Source organism: Perissodus microlepis, chromosome 15 (genome assembly GCF_051167445.1).
Source record: "Perissodus microlepis isolate ML-2025 ecotype Zambia chromosome 15, ASM5116744v1, whole genome shotgun sequence".
In the NCBI taxonomy this organism is placed as follows: Eukaryota; Metazoa; Chordata; class Actinopteri; order Cichliformes; family Cichlidae; genus Perissodus; species Perissodus microlepis.
Genome location: NC_140475.1, coordinates 19464325 through 19485773, shown reverse-complemented (window position 1 = coordinate 19485773; position 21449 = coordinate 19464325). Strand labels below are relative to the sequence as shown.

General features: G+C 40.4%; 2 protein-coding genes across 2 annotated transcripts in view; one reads left to right on the top strand and one right to left on the bottom strand.

Moving 5' to 3' along the window:
• Nucleotides 1-21449, bottom strand: part of man1a1 (mannosidase, alpha, class 1A, member 1) — a 169974-nt gene that overhangs the window by 26418 nt on the left and 122107 nt on the right. Inside the window, exons 6-7 of the mRNA XM_084952760.1 lie at nucleotides 10648-10771; nucleotides 10223-10316 (exon numbers count right to left, since the gene is read on the bottom strand). Of these exons, the coding sequence (XP_084808886.1) occupies nucleotides 10223-10316; nucleotides 10648-10771 (218 nt within the window). The remainder of the gene's footprint in view (nucleotides 1-10222; nucleotides 10317-10647; nucleotides 10772-21449) is intronic.
• On the top strand, nucleotides 1423-3128 carry LOC146372060 (uncharacterized). The gene has a single exon (XM_084952761.1). The coding sequence runs from the start codon at nucleotides 1668-1670 to the stop codon at nucleotides 2979-2981; it is 1314 nt and encodes a 437-aa protein (XP_084808887.1). The 5' UTR covers nucleotides 1423-1667; the 3' UTR covers nucleotides 2982-3128.

Below are 21449 nucleotides of genomic sequence, written 5' to 3'. Positions count from 1 at the left end.
CAATAATAATAATAATAATAATAAACAGAGCAGATACAATAGGGCCTTCGCACTCTCAGTGCTCGGGCCCTAATAAACATTTCAAACTATTTACAGAACAATCAGCTGTTCTGCATCAAATCTGATGCCACACAAATTATTTGTGCCACTCCAAAAAATAATTTCTGTCCACTATGAGATAAAGAAGAACAACAGCCTGATCCCTGCCTGACAACAGGAGATGTATCACTGCTGTAACACCTGTAACATTCAGCAGTCGCCTCATTGTTCTGACACACACGACAAAACTACTGACTACACTACACACTAACTACACAAGATTTGTACTAAACGTCGCAAATCTCTCACATCTCAAAACACCGCCGTCACTCCTAAAACTTCCCCCTCCCTAAACCATTAAATGCCATGTTGCCATATCATTTTTTGATTGGTCGACATGGTACATTTTTCGACCAATAGGAAAGGCTGGGGTTTTTGGTTTTCTTTTTGCTCACAGGCGGAGAGAGCTTTCCAGCGTTTTCCTTATAAAACGACATTTTTACAGTTTCTTCCCGCAATAAATATAAAAACCAAACATTGCATATATTCTTTTTATCATAACTCTGGTTTTACGTGGCCTATCAACACAATTTAAAAACTGGTATAAAGTCCACACTTTTCCCGTTAATTCTTCCGTCTGTCCTGCTCACATCTCCAATGGTTGTACACGTTGTCATTAACGTGGCTTCACTCCACATCAGCCGCTTTGCTCGCTAAAACACCGTTGTCGGCACATAAGGACGCTGTCATAGCCTGTCAGCAACGTTGATTAGCTGCGTATATACGAATGTGAATCGCATTCTTGGCTGGACTATGGGATAAGGTGACATCGTTCTGATCCCATACAGGAGCAGCCAGTCACTTACTGACTAACACTGCAAAACAGAATTGTTAATGTATTTACTTTAATTTCAATTCAGGTTAGATTTTTTTTGTGCGCAACACAGATTTTTTGTGCGCAGAGATCGTGCCAGCAGTGCGCAATTGCGCACGCGCGCAGCTTAGAGGGAACATTGCTCACCAGTGTTAGCTTCATTTTGACACCAAGACTGTTTACACAGAGTTTGTAATTGCAGATAAATACATTTATTTTGGTCATTTCCTTTTCGAGCAGGAAGGTCACCCTTCTTGTTATACCCTTTAGATGAATACAGAGTTTTTAATTAAATACATATTCTTTAAATAATGTTCCCTTTTATAAAAAGTAGGATAATTAAAAAAAACAAAACATTTATTATAGCTCTGTCACGTAGAAAAAAACTGTCTTTTTTCTGTGGTCTGTTATATAACATTAGGGGTGTTCGTGGCAATTAACTTTTTAATCGACTAAGCGGGTCAAGTAAGAAACACTTAAACATTAAGTTAAATTTGAAAACTGTTTAAATTTGAAAACTGTTTAAAAAAAAATATCTCCCCATTCCACATTCCAAAATGTCATGTGACAATCTGATTGGCTTAGGAGTGATGATGTCACAAGGATCTTTGATCCTTTGAAGTTTTTCCTTAAGTAGGGGTGAGAAACAGAAATTTTTAGTTCGTTTCTTCGCAGCCTTTGTGTTAGCAGCTTTCAAACGTTCACTACAGAAAAATTTGGAAACCTCTCAGAGTCATCGGATACAAACGCCAACATGTATCCAAGATTACGGCAACCGAGACAAAAAGATTTCGCCGCCTCTCCTTCCACGCGTGGCCGGCCAATTTCTCCAAATGGCCTCTTCTCCATCCAAAAGGCATTACAGGAGAGTAGAAATGAAAACAACCATCTCCAGAACAAAATTCGACAAATTGAAGAAGAAAAACTTCACCTGGAGAAGAAGTGCTTACAAATGGAAGCACAAAACAAACACCTGGAAGAAACACTACAGCGCCAGCCCGACATCAACATTATTAATGAGGGCTGGGGGATCAAGTTTGCTCAAGCCAGAGAGCAGATTGTATTCCTCATCAAAGAAAATAAGCAAAAGAGCGCTGAAGTTAAAGAAATGTCCGAGCAGCTTCAAGGCAGGAAAGCGACGATTGATAAGATAGAGTGGGATCTGCAATACATGGACCAAAACAATCGCCTGCTCCAAAGAAAGCTTGATGAAGCTGAAGAAAAAAATAAAGAAGTCCTCCAACAGAAGGAAGAACAGGACACAAAGCAAAAAGACCTGCAGCGCGAACTCCAAGGCATGCAGGAAAAGTACAGAATGGTGAAGGTAAGGTTGGATCAAACACTGCGCCAAAATGAAGACCTCCTTCAAGAGAAAGAGCAAAAGCAAGAAAGGCTGGCAGAAGAAAAGTGCATCATCAAGGACTTTGAGAGTAAAAATCAAAAGTTGCAAGAATTCTGTAATGAACTGAAGGTCAAAACAAGTGAGCTGGAGGGAGAAAAGGAAACACTGGAACAGCGATGCTCACACATGCAGAAAAGGATCGATCAAATGGCGAAAAACAACTCAGAGCTCATTAAGGGGATATTGTTGGAATTCAACAACTTGAAGCGGGAAAACAAAGAAATGCAGGCCCAAAAGCAAAAGCAAGATAAAACACATGAAGACCTGCAGTGTACGCTCCGCGATATCCAGAAAAGAAATGAGCAGCTAGAAGCCATGCACAAAGAAGATCAAGTGAGAAATGCAGACCTGCAGGAGGCAAAGCTGACACAGGAGGCAACATCCAAAGACCTCAAAGAAAAGCTTGAAGAAACACAAGCAACATTAGAACAGGTGGAACAAACATGCAAGAAACTTGAGAGGCAAAACACCGAAACCATCGATGAGTTGAGAACCCTCATCCTGGACAAAAAGGCGCTCGTGGAAAAGTCCATGAAAAAGAAGAAAAGATTCTTCAGCTTTTTCCGGAAGAGGGACAATACTGCTTCTTCAACTGATGTAGCCTCGTCTTGCTCCACCTCTGTTCACCCCCCCAACCAGTCCCGGCAGTTGACTGCCCCCTCCTGAGCCTGGTTCTGCCGGAGGTTTCTGCCCGTTTAAAGGCAGTTTTTCCTCCCCACTGTCGCCTAGTGCTTGCTCAGAGGGGATTGTTGGGGTTTTCGCTCCTCTACCTTGTTTCTTTATTTACTTGTTAACTTTTTGTTCTTAACTTATTTAACCTTGTTTCGTTATTTACTTGTTAACTTTTTGTTCTTAACTTATTTAACCTTGTTTCGTTATTTACTTGTTAACTTTTTGTTCTTAACTTATTTAACCTTGTTTTGTTATTTACTTGTTAACTTTTTGTTCTTAACTCATTTAACCTTGTTTCGTTATTTACTTGTTAACTTTTTGTTCTTAACTCATTTAACCTTGTTTCGTTATTTACTTGTTAACTTTTTGTTCTTAACTTATTTAACCTTGTTTTGTTATTTACTTGTTAACTTTTTGTTCTTAACTCATTTAACCTTGTTTTATTATTTACTTGCTTGTTTAACTTTTTTTTCAACTTATCTAACAAAATAAAACAGTTGAATTTATCCTTTGAGTATTGTTCATCTAATCTTTACAGAGTTTTTCCAAAACACTTTCAAACATTCAGATCTGTCTTTCATTTTCTTCTTGAAACCTCATGAACGGTGAACTAAAAACTCTGGAACATGGTTTGAAACACTGAAATTGTTTCAGCTGAAACTGGCAAAGTCATACGTGCGTGTGTGAGTGTCACAGGTGACACGGTGTCACTAGTCCGATCATCATGTTCAGGCTCATTCACTCCAGAATCATTTAGGCCAAATCTTTAAAACGGTGTCATTGCACACACATTTCAATCACACAAATGCAGGATTAATTATTTGCAGTATTTTATCTGATTTATTATGAGAATGTCATGCCTGATCATTTGTACCCACAACATCAAAAATGGGGGCAAAAGGGAGGAGATCACGTTTAATCGATTATAACACGAGGTCAGAAATATAAGTGCTGACATGAGTAGTGTCCAGTGTTGGGTAAGTTACTTTAAATTAGTAATTTAGTTACATTACTAGTTACTTCTATCAAAAGTAACTCAGTTACTTCAAGTTACTCGTTACTTTCAGAGTAACTAGTTACTAGGGAAAGTAACTTTGGTTTTACTCAGAATTCTCTTGTTAATGTGTTGCTTCCGTAACTGGATACCCAGCAAGATTGCCAGTCTTCTAGCTTGCTTACTTGCCACAAGTGCACTGTGCCACCTACCAATAGAAAGGAAAAAATAATGTGCACATTTCCACGAGAGAAACCCCACACCTGATTCCATCCTAGCCTGCTTTTTACATCCAACACAAAAACTGCAGTCGTGGTCCTTTGATTGTACTCAGAACTCGGAAATTCTGCCTTCTGAATAGGAAGATGTAGGTAACACCAGACTGCAGATGAGCTGCATACAGAGCTGGACTGGGACAAAAAAATCGTCCCGGGCATTTTAACTAGAGACCGGCCCACCATTATAGGAAAAATCATAAAGCCTTTGAATGAAAATAAACACTGTTGTGACAGTGATGTACACTGTTCTGATGGTATATATGCATTAATCTATCAATCGTTTGTTGCAAGACTCAGATAATTATTTTTTTAAAAGTGAGACATTTTAAATGAGAATAAGAAAGTATTTCCTTGTGCCCCCCTCTCCCTGTTAATGCCCTACCTGCCCCCCTGGCAACACTTTGCTAGACCCGCCCCTGCACAGTTACCAGCTGTCAGCTACTTAGAAAAGGATCCTGGTGTTATTTGTCTCTCAGAAACAGTTCATCACTTCCCTTCAACTCATTCATGTTAACTAAAAGGTAAACCTGTTTCTCCATCACAGCTCTGATGATTCAGTAAGGACATCTCCTGGTTTCATCTTCATGTTTCCCTCTCATCACATAACCAAACCGATATCATGACCAGCAGGTTTACAGCTGTGGCTCCAGCAAACATCAGCTGATACTAGAAATTAATATTAAATAAATTCTAACAACAGCTGATCAAGCTTAAAAGTGCTGCTGTTTTTTAGCGCGACATCCGCTGGTTTCCTCTTTCTGGCGCAAAGTGGGCGATAAATAAACAAGAGAGAAAAGCCGATCAGCTGATCATTGATCAGTTTCATGACTGAAGTAGAAACAGGAGAGGGAGGGGGAGAGAATGAGAGAAGAAGAGGCAGCTGTGCAGCAAAGACACAGAATAACTCCAGCTTTGTGTCTTTTTCATTGTAGCTGAAGTCCGGGACAAACTGTTCCTTTTCACCTCAATACGAAACGCGTAATAATTTTTCTGAATACGAGACGATTCCGTTTTTTACGGGATGGTTGGCAACTCTAATAATTAACCTTATGAACAAAATAAAGTTCAACATCAGTAACCAAAGCAGACGTGACGCCAGACCACCAACCTCTGACTCTCTCCCCCACCGATGTAGGAGCGGTGCTGAGCAGGATCAATGTCCACAAGGCTGCAGGTCCCGATGGCATCCCCGGGCGTGTTCTCAGAGCGTGTCCTGGGGAGCTTGCAGGAGTGCTCACAGACATATTCAATCTGTCCTTGGCCCACGCTGTGGTACCGGCCTGCTTCAAATCCACCTCCATCGTCCCGATACCCAAAAACTCCAACCCATCTAGCCTGAATGACTACCGCCCAGTAGCACTCACCCCCATCATCACTAAGTGTTTAGAGCAGCTGATCCTAGCACACTTCAAATCCTGTCTCCCCCCCACCCTGGACCCCCACCAATTCGCAGGAGCACAGAGGATGCAGTCTCCATCGCACTGCACTCTGTCCTCTCACACCTGGACAACAACACCACCTACGCCAGAATGCTGTTTATAGACTTCAGTTCAGCATTCAATACAACCCTCCCCTCACAACTCATCAGGAAACTGACAGACCTGGGCATCAGTTCCCTCATGTGCAAATGGTTACTGGACTTCCTGACCAACCGCCCCCAACATGTCCGGCTGGATAACCGCTGCTCATCTACAATCACGATGAACACCGATGTACCACAAGGCTGTGTGATGAGCCCTTTCCTCTACTCCCTCTTCACCCACGACTGCAGACCTGCTGATGGTTCCAACACCATCATTAAGTTTGCAGATGACACCACGGTGATTGGCCTCATCAACGACAACGATGAGGCCGCCTACAGGGAGGAGGTGGATCGTCTGGCTGAGTGGTGCGACAGAAACAACCTGCTGCTTAACACCGAGAAGACCAAGGAGCTCATCGTGGACTACAGGAGGAATGCTGACCCACATCCACCCATCCACATTAAGGGGACGGCTGTGGAGCGTGTGAGCAGCTTCAAGTTCCTGGGAGTCCACATCTCCGAGGATCTCACCTGGACGACCAACTGCTCCAGTTGGGAGCAGTTGGTATAAGCTTACCAGGTTTCAGACTCATACATAAAACACAGAGCAGGGGCTGATGATTTGAAATTTTGTAGGGGGCGCTGTTGAGCCAATTTGGGCTATTCAAGCAAAATGATCACATAACACCAAAACCTTCATCACTTTGAAGCTGTGGGCCAAATTTCAAGACTTTTTAAACTTTCCAAGCCCCTGAAAAGCAACTTCATTGTTCATGGTGAACCGCGTTGCCATCAGGGTGCGCCATTCAGTTTAAAGTCACAATTTTCGCACTAAAGCATCATGAAGGACTGATGGTGATATTCACCGCTTTTGAGGTGGCCACGATGAACCTGTGAAAATCAGTACAACAAAATGAAAGACATGACATTTCCTGTTGTCACTAGGTGGCGCTCTGTGTATTCCTGACAATGGGCACATCAATCTGTTCAGGGCGGGTCTGACATCATGCCTGTAAAGTCTGGTACTGATCAGACTGGATTTCATTGAGTTATACTAATTTGTTTCTTCATGGCGTGACATCAAAGTTCGCCATGCTGCTGGGGTCACACCCTTTCGCGAAAAGTCACAGTTTTCACTGTAACCTAAGACCAACTCCTTAAGGCTTTCCTGGAGAAATTTGAGGCTGCAGATGTCACCCATCACTATACTGTACCCCAAAGTGTAAAACATGACATTTCCTGTTCCCACTAGGTGGCGCTGTCCCTGATGTCAAATATGGTAGTTGAAATATGTTCAGGGGTGGAGCCTTATCATATGTGTGCTCTTTGGTCCAGATCGGACAATGTATGACAGAATGAGAGGCAATAAGATTTTCATGGCGAGTCATCGAAATTCGCCGTGGCGCCACCGCCTCACGAAAACTCAAAAGCTCCGCAATTTAACATGGCCCAGGTGTGTAGTTGACACTGACCAAAGATGAAGCTTATACGACCAAATCCCAAGGAGGAGTTCGAAAAAGTTCGAGGCATGGAAATGGCAAAATTAGAGCCAAAATGTCACCTTCACTTCTAAATTGCGGACTTCCTGTTGGGTTTGCGTCAATGGGCCCACTGACTTTTTTGTTCGACTCGGCATGATACACATGTGTGCCAGATTTCATACATGTAGCTCAAACGATGTGGTCGTAGGGCTGCATTTAACAAGGCATAGGTGGCGCTCTAGAGCCATTTCCCAGTGCTCATATGTAAAACCATTAAAATACAAAATTTTTCACCAGACCTGGCATGTGTGCAAAATTTCATGAGTTTTTGAGCATGTTTAGGCCCTCAAAAAGGCCCTTGTTTTGCCTGAATAATAATAATAAGAAGAAGAAGAAACGGAGCAGATACAATAGGGCCTTCGCACTCTCGGTGCTCGGGCCCTAATAAGCAAATCTATAAGCCAACGTTTAAGAGGAAAGTTTGTCAGTTCTGTCAAAAAGAGCCTCAATTAAACAGCAAATTGCCACCCTTTCAAAGTGTCAATCTGAGATGAAGACAGAGAAATGACTACAAAACGATGGTATCTCTTGGTTTTAGTCAGTCCAAATTGCAGGTGTAGGTCTCTTTTCTTTAAAAGATCGACACAAAGTACATTGCAGTAATCTAGACGAGCTGTAATTTGCATGCATTAGTGTGTCATTGTCATCGTGGATAAAAACGATCTAACCTTGCTGACATTCTTCAAGTGATAAATGCAAATTTTATTAATATTTCTGATACCAGACTCAAAGTCTCGCTAATTATTAACCCAAAGATTTCAACCCGCGATTTTCATTTTAATTACACACTGATCCATTTCACCTTTATTCTGTGGAGGAAGTTATGACTCAGTCTTGCATTTGTGCCCGAGATAAATCTTAAAAGGTGCAAACACAACAGGAACGCTTGATTAACGTACTTTAGTATTACGCTTAAAAATTATCGTCCAAAGCAAAGGCATAAACTAGCAAGATAACGACAAGTTCAAGGGTCGAGCATTACAGCACACAGAGGAGATGTTTACTTTCTCGTTAATCAGTGAACGAACCCGAGAAGATTAACACAGTTTTTATCCGCCACATGATAAGGATGGCCCAGAGTACTCAAAGTAGCCTTCTAAACACTCATATCTCAAATAAGCTTTAATGGAAGAACTGGGAGCTAAATCCCCAAATGAGAAAGAAAGAAAGAGTTCAACATGTGTTGGCTGTGATTGGTGATGCTTAGCCAGCGGAAACCTGGGACTGAAACGTTACTGCCTTTTTATTGTGTCAAGACAAACAAACGCAAACAGTTCATGCGAGTGGTAACTTTGATTTGGATGCAGTTATGCCATCTGTGAAACATCTGGCACACTCTGAAATCAGCTTCAGCTTTCTGACTGTAGCATCTGGTGAGTAGGCAGGAACTTTAAAGTGGACATAAAACACTACATGTATTGAGGCTATTTGAAACCATGGATGCCTACTCTCAAAAACTCTCACAGATCTAACACTGTTTGTGAAACTGGGTTTAAGAAGCATCTAAAGTTCAAGTTTAGAGCATGTTTAGCATCATCTTGTGCCTATAAAGAACGTGACAGCACTGTGGTGCTGCTAATGGACCTACAATAGTGTATGTTAGCTAATTAGTGACCAATAAGTCTAAAAGACACTAAACCTATAAATCAGTATAAGGCAGTCACTTTTGTACTAGCCCTGGCTGCAGCAATGAATTTTACATAAAAAAAACAAAGGATATGCTTGTGCACTTTCACTCTCTTAAGTAGGTACTTCAAACAAACAAAATAAAAAGAAAGATCTAACGACGGCCAAAAATATGGAGCAAGAATCCTGGATGTGCACAAAACAGCTTCTCAATGATGCAATCACAAACAACTTGGATTCCCAAAGTTTGTTATTTTACGTTGACTTTATATAAAGCTCTCTCATAACTATATCCAAAAAATGTAGTTTATTGCACAGCTTCTGATATGTAAACTGCAAATAAACAGCGCACCATTTTGCCTCAAATCCTCGTACAGCACACCTCCCGGCTCAGTGAACCACAAGTCAGCATTGCCAGTTTGGTCAGCCAAACTGACAATGTTGACTTTTCCATCTTTTTAACCTGTGGCAACAACGCTGTGTGGACTGTAATCAGTCGATAGTTTTAGTATAAACTTGGTGGCGATTTAAATAGAAGTTAAGTAATTTAGAAATGTGCTACATGTGAGTATTCATCTTTTTGCATTGCTAACAAACCACAATAATTCAACAAACCCACAGTTTAACAAGTTCAAAATTGATCGAAAATAATGATATCTATTTTTTGCATGTTAATCTATAAGTTCTCAAATTTTAGGAAAATGCATTTAGAATTTGCATCATTTCTTGCATGTGGTGTCACATGTTTTTAAAAGTACCCAATGTAGACGTCTACCACATCATTTTTGAACTTTTACCTGATTTTAGCCAGTGCCATTTAGACATTCATTAGATATCCAACCTAGTGAGAGTATTCAGCGGTTAAAAGTTAATTGGTGAATAGCAGGAATTAGCTTGATTTTAAGCCTTTGCAATAGCGTGAAAAGACGACTTTTCACCTTTCACTTTTCAAATGTAGACGTTAAATAGTCCTCTGAATGGCTGACTGGACTTATCCCAGAAAATAACGTCCACAGAAGTTTAATTGGTGCTTGAGCCCCCCCCCCCCTCATAAATTATCCTTTGCGCTTTCATCTTCTTTTATTATTTTTTTCCCTGCTGTATAACTATATTTTATTGTGTGGATTATTTCTTTTTGTAAAGCATTTTGTAACACTGTTTTTGAAAAGTACTATACAAACGTTTAAAGCAGTATTAGCATACATGTAAGCAATACAAATAAAAAGGGAATAAAGAACAAAATATAGGTTGTGAAACTGGGAATCAGGACTTACGTTGGCCCCACTGTCCACTGTTGGGATTCAGGTAGTTGGGGTACAGTCCCTGAGGTTTTTCCAGGCGATTGAGTACTTTACGGATGTTCATTACCTAATATTAAAAGAAAGAAAAAAGAACATAAATATTTCTTAAAATTCTCAAAAGTTGCAAAATATGCACATTATATTTTATTATACAAGGGACTAGCTAGTTAGCAGGCTAATTTTACTAAATATCTATACACAACAATACTAAGATGTAATTGATATAAATTAATGTGAACTGTTTATCTCCGGTTTAGGATTTTTGTTTTTCTTTATGTAATAAAGAACTAATACTCTTACATACTCATCTTTATCTGGACTCTGGACTGGTATATTACATTGCTTAGATATTTTTTTATTACAAAAAAACATCTTTTAAAAGTCTCTGTGTCTGTTACCTTCTGAGCAAACTCTGGATTTCCTGAGAGTCTGCTGAGGTGCATAAACTCCAGATGCAGGGTGCCATACTCTGCCAGGATGCTGCTACCACCCGATGCCCATGGCCAGTTCCTACCAATACCACTGCACAAACACAGAAGCAGAAGGAGACAGAAACGTATGTTAAACGCAAAAACAATACGTGTGACATTTTTTGATTTTCACTGTATGGAATATTTTTTTAGGACATGCCAGAAATACCTCACCTCAGAGGTGCCCCGGGAGGCTTCCTAGCCAAATGTCCAAACCACCTCAATTGGGTGTTTTTGATATGGAGGAGTAGCGCCTCTCCCAAATAACTAAGCTCCTCATACTCTAAGATAGAGCCCAGACACCCTACAGAAGAAGCTCATTTCCACCGCTTGCATTCGTATCCACAGACTCATTCTTCTGGTCACTGCCCAGAGCTCATGGCTATAGGTGAGCGTAAGAACATAGACTGACAGCTTAGTTTTCATGCTTGGTTCTGCTGCACCACACCAGACTGGTATAGCATGCAAATCACTGCTGATGCTGAACTAATCCATATGTCAATCTCCCGCTCCCTCACTCTTGAACAACTACAGCGATTACATTTCCTGGCTGGCTTGGGAACGCCTTGGTATCCACTCCCAAAAGAGCTGGATGAGGTCACTAAGGAGTGGGAGGTATGGGCTTAGACTGCTGCCCCCGTGATCCGGACTCAGATAAGTGACAGAAAATGGATGGATGAATGACGAACAAATGCATGACAAAAATAACGCAAATCAGAACAAATGAGTAACATAATAAAACTTTTAACTTGGGCACATACCCACAAACTTCCAACACCCATTCCCATTACTAAACAAGCAGAAAGTCTTTAAAAAGCCATCTTGAAACTCTTACTTAGAAACCAAACTCCTTAAAAATCTGAAGACTGCTAAACAGTTCCTGAAAGTTTGATCTTATTTTTAAAAGTAATTACTATTCAACCGATTTTCACTCTGAAGGCATTTACAAATAGATTCCTTAAATAGATAAAGAGCAGGGTATGTTAATGACACTAAAATTAAACCAAACTTTACACTCCGTTTGTTATATTTATGCACATGTCTGTTTTTCCCACAGTCTTCACCTGGCAGCACATCATTCTTTGTAGTTTACCTGTCAGTCAAAAGGAAACTTGTTGGAGCCTGTTCTCTGCCAGGAAACAAAAAAAAGGTGCGTCTGCTCTCGGGCCATATGTGAGAGTTACCAACCTTGGCGTGCTTGACAAGGACAGAAGACCTTGCAACTGGGAGCGTGTGCATGTAAGTGTGTGTGCTGGATCATTACAGCCACTGACAGATCACTTTCAGACCAAGGACTGATGACTCTGGTGGCGGTGCCTGAAGTAACTACTCATGAATACATATGAACTATTCACTACACTGTCAAGCACACACCGGGATGTCGGCCCTACAGCAACTACATATGGACACATGTACTACACAAAAACACACACACACTGAAGCCGAGGAGACATCCAACAAATGAGAAGAAGGGGGAGGAGAAGGAGTGTGGATTGGGAGATGTGCTGCACAAACACACACACACATAGAGACAAACCCACACATCTCTTTAAAGAGGTGGATGAACATACTAATTATGCCCCCCTTCTTCAACTCATCATGTTGCATAAGCCATAATTTGTTTCCCATTACACCACAGATTTAATCAAGTCAACCAAACACAGGGACGACCACTGCCGCATCAGGCAGCGAACACAGAGTCTGGCAAGTGTCAGAAAGCAGGAATGGTGAGAAAACATCCCATCACTGCACACCCTGATTAATTTGGGGGTCAGCTCCCAGCAAAAATTTAATTGGCACTGTCACACGGCTGAGATTGTGTATAAACACACACATATATTTTGGATTAAGTTTTTAAGCTACATTTTAGTCAAACACTATTCCTTCGTCTCCGCCGCCTCTCATTCAACCGTAGTTTTGATCTGTCTATCCATATTTTTAGTCCCTTTATAAACCCTGTGATGAACAGTAAATCCTTTTGCTTGTATGGGTGGGATTGAGAGACAACGCACACCTTTCCAGCTCACCCCTGTCCACCTCAATCCCCCTAAAGCCCCGCTGCAAGAAGCACCAAATCCATGTTAGGGAGTCTAAAACAAAAGAGAGCCAGACAAAACCTAAAACCCCCAACGGTGCCTCTCAACTTTCTTTGTTAAGAAGGGCTTTCTGCTTCAGGCTCTGGGTGTGCCCACATAAAAAGGGGCATTTCAGAAAGATTCCTGTGAGCGCCACCGTTCCCAATCAAATAAGTTATCAAATTATGATGTAAAAATAACCTGGTGATAGAGTGCACAGAGTGGTAAAACCAACATTTTTGTTCAAGTTAATTATTTTATCGCTGAACGCGCTCTCTGTGCTGCTGTTTAGTTCTAAGGTGACAGCTGGAGATTAAAGCTCTGAAACTTCAAACTGGAAATGTTTTTGTCCCCTAATATAAAGAAGACATGGAAATCACTTCAATTTGTTACAGATCAAAGTGAAATTAATCTGATTGCTGATTTGATTAATCACACATTTCAGTACTCACGGCCTTTTTTTGTGCAGTAACGTTAACAAATGTCATGAATATAACACTATGCTTAAATTACTGAATCAGTTCTGTGCTTGGATGAATAATCTCACTTCTTTCATTCTTAGCAAAGCATGCGATGCATGTTAGAAACAAAGCTTCAGAGCTAATAAATAAAGCTAACATGTGGTTCCTCTAACGGCCACTTGACGTTGACTCCAAGAAATCCTCAGACTCTTGTGTTAAAATGTCCAACTTTAGAGTACTAAAAAGCGTTTTTACTACCAGTTTCAAAGAAACAGTTTCAGTCTCTGTGTTCAGTTTTAAAAACAGCTACTGAAACAAATTTGCACTGGGTGAAATGATGGTGAAAAATCTGCTTCACAGACGTTCACATCGATTCTTGTGGGCACCCAGAGCAATGTGATTGCTCTGGGTGCTCTTGGCTTGAAGAAAAGACAATAAAACTGTAGGACTGTTTTGGTAAGTTCTACAAATCTGTTCATGTGGTTTTTGTCCAGCTGTTCCTGTTGGTTTTTGTGAGCAAATCTTCATGGGTTCCCAAAAACAATCCAGAAACTGTATTTGTGTGATTAAACACTGTAAGAGATCAGGTAGTGGTAGTCTTTACCTGGGGAATTCAAATAATTTGTAATAATTGTGAAGGTAATCGGTGCCATAATTAAAAAATAATCATAATTCCACTGAAAATTACCCTCCACATTTAGCCAGATACTAATAGTCTGGTGCAAATTAACATGAGGCTGTTGTGGATGACCTTTTCCCTTTTGCAAACTTTATTTTTAAATGTTTTTCTCCTGGCTTTTTCTTACACAACAGAGACTGCTCTGGTAATTACAAAAGAAAGTTTGGACAGCATTTTGTGCTGTTGTAGCCAAACAACATGGAGACCTATCAACAGCAAGATCCAGGTCACATCCATTAGAAGAGTGAAATCTCGAAGGGTGGTGAGATAGATGAGATGCTTAACAGTCTATTAATATTAATGCTAGCTCTGTAGCTAGGGACCAAAGATGTTGCCGTCAAGTAAAACACAGAGCTGCTTGTCCTATGTGAGCATAAACATGTGATTTATTTCCTAAAGCACATGCGTTCTCCTGGTGAGACTAATTTTGTGTGAATGGGGCTAAAGGCTGACTCTTTGCTGTTGGCTGCTTGCAGAAACAGTGTGAACAAATGCGTGGATGAAATGATGTATTAATGCTCATAAACTCAATAATTTGGGGTCAGAGATCCGCCTCTGCTCCATTTTGGACTAAATTAACCTGTGGAGGAACACTTTGTTATTGCTATTCTGATGGAAACCAGTCCCCTCCTGTACTGGGACTGGAAACTGGCCTCGATCCATCCATTGGCATACAGAACAATGCATCTGTCTTAGACTATTTGAGTCTACTGTTGTATTTGACTACTGATGTAAATGTCCTAGTGGCTCAGTTTCCAGGGCCCTGTTGACAACAGCATGCTCTACATCCCATTTCTCACATGCCATGTAATAGGACTTATTAGCTCTAATCTTTGAAACACATTATTTAGTTTATGCAGTCTTTGCACTACAGAATACATAAAGTGCAATATTATAAAAACGTTGTACAACTGGTCAAAGTTTTGCCTCAGCTGGCTTTCGTCCTAATTTGCAGAAAATTTTCACCCATGATGTCTTATCCAAAATGATAACCGAGTTCTCCCTGTTGCCTGTTTTTCGTTTTTTGTGATCTCAGTGGGCTTCATTTCCACAACAGCGAGGGGTATGAAGGTTCATATTAAACTCTGGATGAATATAAAGTCTCGGTTTATTGAATTCAGTTCTCGAACAGTCACAGCGGTGCTTCTCACTTCTCATCGACATGCTGGCTTTTGATAAAATGTTGTGCCGATGAGCCACGCTTTATACCAAACAGTAATATTAGAGTGCAGCACACTGAAAAACGTTTGGTTATTCTCTTTAAAAACCAAGCTGTAAATGTTAATCAATTTGCTACTGTGACCTAGAACTAGAGGACTTTCAGAGATTATATGAGGCTTACATCAGCGTATTAAAGCCGATATTGAACTTTCATTATAAGTTAAGAAGATGAGCCAACATGATCCACCTCTGATAGGAGTGATAGGATGCAGTTTGTTTGTTTAACAGGAACTCTTTTTTAAATTAATTTCCTTGCCTCACATTTCCCCTTTTATATTCATTAAGGGGCAGATATTATGTCATGCAGAATTTAATCCCAGTAATATCTCTCTGTTAAACAGAACAGATTATATCACACTACTTACATTTGACTATTAATCATTCAGTCCAAATGGTAACTTATCACTGTTTCACTTTTGACTTAAGTTTCAAAAACCTATGATTCCAGGTCACTTGGGTAAAGTTTGACAAGGTCCTGCTTATTAAAACACTATGGATACATTTGAAAGCCTTCTTAGAAACAAAGCAATGCCATTCTTCCTAATTTTTGTACTCCTATGAAAAATTATGTACACTCCTACTGCTTCCATAGCAAGTAAAAGGGTAAAAAGCAGCCAGGGGCTACTAATCAGACATACAGTGGTCCCTCATTTATCGCGGGAGTTACGTTCCAAAAATAACCCGCGATAGGTGAAATCCGCGAAGTAGCTAACTTTATTTTTTACAATTATTATAGATGTTTTAAGGCTATAAAACCCCTCACTACATGGTTTATACACTTTTCTCAGACACACATGAACATTTTCACACTTTTCTCTTTTGTTTAAACACTCTCAAAGTTCGATTTATCAAAGATTTATGTAAATTTGACAAGCTGAACGCATTCTGTACAGGAAACATCGCATGAGATTGATTGACAATGGTCTACAGCCAATCAGGACGCAGAACACAATGCACAGTAAAAAACAAACAAACAAACAAAAAAAAAACAGCATGCAAAATTGCACACACAAAAAATCGTTATAGCGAGGGACCACTGTACTTGATTATCTGATTATCAGCAAATGTGAGCACATTTTTGCTGTTTGCTGGTCTGCAGCATTCAGGTGTGTGGTAACACAATGCCAAAACATTCCCGGGAGTGGACTTTCCAGCAAATTCAACCCATGCGATTTTTTTTTTTTTTACAAAAAACCCAAGTGCTACACAGACTCTACAGGCCTCAGTTAGCTCATGATGATACCATTAGAAAGGCAAAAAACAAGTGCGGGTTGTTTGGAAAGACTGCCAGGAGAAAGAGTCCGCTCTGAAAAGGTTTATGATGTTTGTGGTTCCAGTTCTGATTATATCCAGAAGTGAAAGAACATCAACTAAATGTGGCCAGACTGTTATTATTTTTCTCATGTAAGAAAAAAAACTCCACTTTTGTCCACTTTCCAACTCAATCTAAAGTCTAAACTCAATCTAAAGCTAACCATAACCTCAAAGGTGCACTCTGCAGTTTTCCAACAAACAAATTCTTACCTTTAAAAATACACAATGTGTGTCTTGAAAGTCTAGTTCTGGTTTTGACCATTTTGCTGCCTTTGGTGCTAATCATGCTAACGTGCTTAGCCTCCCTACCCCAAAGACTCCAGAGCATTGTCGTGCATTACATTATATATGCTTCAAGAACGGCAAGACCAACTTAGTTCACTACATTTAAGTTCACTATGGGGATAGCTAGGGGCTCAAGGGTTGCATGCAACAAATAAAGATCCAAAGCCTCAGCCCAGAAAACAAGTCATTACAAAACGATGCCACTGTGAATTAAAATAGTCTGCATTGGAGGACATGTTCCCATCCTCTTGGTGTCTTGTCCAATGTTCTTATCATTCAACCTCTAACGCCCACAGCTATTTCCTGGCCAGCTGCAAAACCAAAACAACAAATCATAGCCTGCTAGTTTTCTAACCCTCCAGTGAATTCTGCAGAGCCAAAAAACAGAGGTTTTAATTCTGTGGTGCCAAGCTATAACCTGGAAAAACAGAAAAAGCAATACATCTCCATAAATTAGCATGTCACACGAGGCAGTGCCCTCTCACGCTCCTCTAAAATTATGTCAGGAAGCACTCCAATTCATTTGTACTCTGTAGCTGGGTGAGGCCAATACTTTGGCCCAGTTCTCTTTGTTGTTTTCTCTGGAAAGCCTTTCACTGTCCTCCATCTCATCTTTGCCACGACCTCTCTTACCTCTTTTCTTCTCGATTTCCTTTGCTGTACATCTCTTCCTCTGCGTCTTAAAATCTATCGTACTTTCCCTACGGCCAAAGAGAAAATGTGAATTGCGATAGATTCACAGTTAGCAACTTAATTAGAGCCCTTAAATCATGGCTGCCTTCCACCGCCTCAGGTTACAACTGAGGAGAGCTGCACTGAGAATGGATGTCTGGCTTTGTGTAGTTTGTTCTTTAAAGAAATCTCTGTACATCCCGAACGCTAGCCTTTTCTTTGCTTTAAAAACGTGCTTTAGGGCAGTGAGAGTGCATTGCTGCTGCATATATCTGTGTGTATTAATAACTGAGGCCAAAACAGAGGTGCTGTCATTTGCTCATCCAAATACACCCAACCCTAAAATTTGAGATGACAGCTGCAGGAATGAAACTACACTAAAAGAGCTCATTGCACTACACTTATTAATTTAGTCACATAGCAATGCCGAAACTGAAACTTAAACTCTTCTTCTTCTACCTGCTGCCTTTAGGGGTCACCACAGCTGCCTTCATCTCTCCCCGTCCCTGGCATTACCATCACTAACCATCTTGCTGTGAGGCAACAACTCCCTGCACTGCAGTGCCACCCTACAGCCTATTGCCATATGCTGAGATTTATCCAGCATTCTCATCGACACTGTTTGATATTAACTGAACACACTGCTGTTTGTATTGTCTCAAAAAGATCAGTACTGATTGGCCTCTTTCTCATAGCTCATTTCTAATTCACTCCAATTAGCCAGCTTTTTCTGCATTTAATGTTGCACTCAGTTAAAGTAGTGCTATTAAACTGCTATAATGTTAATTGTGAGGCACAGCAGGAACAGCTGTGTTGGTCTAAGTACATCTCTGTGCACACAGTGGGTGACATGACACAGAGAGACGGACACGGTGAGTTTATTTTCCTCTTTATATCAGGGAGAGACCATGAGTCAGGGTGACTGCTGTTCACACGCGGCACAGAGCTAAGTAGCCGACCATAATCCGTAATTACTCGACGTAAATGGACGGGTATCAGCTGAACAGTTAAACCAGCAGGTTTCAACGTTTGCCTGGTTCTTTATTGTCTTTTTAAATGTTTATTTAATCTGCTTTTATATGTGGAAAACTGCTAACGGCAAGACTTGTACCTGGAGTTAGCCTTTGTGTAGTAAAAAGGGCAGAGCAGCCCAAAGTGCTTCAAATACACTGCATTTGAATCCAGTGAATATGTGACACAGCAGGGAATTTGGGCATGAGAGAATTTGTATTTTCTTACACTTATTTTTCTTGCTTCTTATCACCCTCAACCTCTTGATCTTGGTTGTTTACTGGTTTCTCTGCTGCTGCTATGCTGATGACATTCAGCACTTAGCACTCTTCCAGCACTCTTGTAGCTCTAAATTAAAATATGAGCTAGCTGCTTTAGATATTATTCATCAGTCTCTGCTAAGCAAAGAATTTCCAGACATGCTCTGGATTAACAAGTTAATTTTCCTATCGCATCGAGAAGAAAGAGCTCCATGACAGAGTGGCACTACAGGGTCACCAAGTGTGACACCCTCACTAGGCTGCACTAATAGAGCCGTTCTCAAATGCAGACTTATTAATCAAACTCCAAGACCCAAAGAGCTCAGGATTGATAGCTTCAGTCGCAGAGCCAAGAGCTGAAGGAGCAAATTTGCCTCAAGCTGACAGTTTTCTCTAAAATACTTTCCTCTCTGAGATAAGGAAACAGAACGAGGGTTAGTTTTAACTTTGCAACGTCATGAAGATGATGACATTGCTTTTAGGAGCAGTTTGCCTGGAAAGCAAACACTTCCCCACAAGTTGCTGCGTTTTCTAATGCAGAGGGCCGTGGTGGGGGAGCCACTTCAGAGATGTATACAGCTCTTTGATTCAGTCTGAAAAAGGTAAAAAGATTCACATTTTCCCATAAATTCATCCCACGGTGTCAGACCTCACATATAAATACCTGTTCAGAGGTACCACTTAACATTTCAGCATGATTTCTTTGCCACTTGTCATTTTAACCAAGTCTTTTGTTGGAATGGTGATGCAGATTCGAGCACTTTTTAAATGCCTTACTGCCAATCAGAGGTGTGCGTGTGTGTGGGAAGCAATCATCACCATGATGCCTGTAGAGAGGAATGAGCAGCTAATTTCAGGGTGGAGCACGGATCCAGATACCTCAGCAAAACCTAACACATACACACACAGACTGACACACATTTACACAATGCCTCATCCCATTAAGGCCAGTCAGTATGCAGTGCAGTGGGAGTGATTTGCAAGGGCTTTATCAGTCTGAATGTTAATAGAAGAGCTATGGGACTTACTGGCCAAAGCAGATAACGACTGGGAAACTAGTGTGTGCGTTTGTGTGTGTGTGTGTGTGTGCCTGTGTGTAAAAAAGTTAGAGAAAGTGTCAGAGGAAAAGGGAAATTAGTTTAGTTGGTACAGCGCAGTTATATGTTGTCAGTTGCTAAAGCACAGCAACTAAATACTACACACTGTATTCTGCACTATACACAGAGACATGCACATGCAAACAAAAGTCATTGCATTAGGTTAAAGTATTTTGGCTTGCACACGTGCCAGTGTGAACATAGTACATTTCTATGTACTCTATATTTGGATTAAAACCCAATCGATGTAATGGTTTTAAGACCGATGCAGATATCTGGGCCAGATTTAATAAGATATGCAACAGGGTCATCTGCAGAAAGTAAGTTTGTGTGAGTTCCTACCACTTACATCAATCTTGTAAATAAAATCCAGTTAAACATAACGATATTTTCTAGTTACTTACACAGTACAAATAAAGTTATTCTTTTCCAAAACCCTTTCATCACTACCCACCTTATAATATCTCGATTCAGTAACTCAGTGTTAATTAAGGGGCACGCTGCAAAGGTAGACGATGAGTCATGCTATTCTAAGAAATGAAAATATGAGTAATCTATTTCTTAAAGACTGTTATGTGCTTAGCGTATTCCCTTTCCCTTTGTCTTAAATATAAAAATAACATTAACTACAAAAAATTGAATTAAGCACGCAGAACAAATCAGAAGCACCAAAAAGGGAAAAAATAATCATGTCAAATGCAAAAACTAGTTTAGAGGAGCACTACCTCAGCCTTCTCAGTGATGCACCTCTTCACCTTCTCAAATATTTAAAGCTCATTTCAGGGACAATTGTGTCTCTGTCCATCTGGCTGCAGTCCTGCCCTAACACGCCCCAATCTGCAGCAGATCAACCGGAAAAAAAAATCATTTGGATCTTAGCAGCATTTTCCACTCGGTTAGTAGCAATCAATGGGTTTATGTACAAACTAAAGGTCACGGGGGGTCGGAGAGGAAGGCCAGCCAGCCTTTGACTCTGTATGAGGAACTGTTGATTTATTGGATATTGCAAGTAAGTAAGTAAGTAAAATTTTATTTATATAGCACATTTCTAGATAGAAATCACAAAGTGCTTCACAAGATATAACAGATTATAAAAAGAAAAAACAAAACAAACAAACAAGATACAAACAAAGTTAGCAAAAAGCAATTTTAAAAAGATGTGTTTTTAGCTGTTTTTTAAAAGTAATCAATGAATCAGCGGATCGTAAGTCCTGAGGAAGGGAATTCCACAGTCTGGCGGCCACAGTAGCAAAAGCTCTATCACCCCTAGTTTTCAGTCTCGTATACTGAGTGACAAGTAGGCCCTGACTACTCGACCTCAGAGACCTACTAGGGGCATAGGGCTGTAAAAGTTCAATAATATATGGTGGTGCTTGTTGTTGAAGAGCCTTAAAAGTTAAAACCAAAATCTTAAAATGGACTCTAAATTCGACAGGAAGCCAATGTAACTGCATAAGCAACGGTGTTATATGTGAAAATTTAGAAGCTTTCGTCAAAAGTCTTGCTGCAGCATTCTGAACGATCTGCAGACGCTCCAAAGAACCTTTGTTTAAACAAGTAAACAGGGAATTGCAATAGTCCAGTCGTGATGAGATAAAAGCATGAATAACAATCTCCAGTTCGGTATAGGATATTATAGAGCTCAATTTAGCTGA

What these genes read in the sequence shown, in the direction of transcription:
- LOC146372060 (XM_084952761.1), top strand. Translation starts at nt 1,668, where the DNA reads ATGTATCCAAGATTACGGCAACCGAGACAAAAAGATTTCGCCGCCTCT.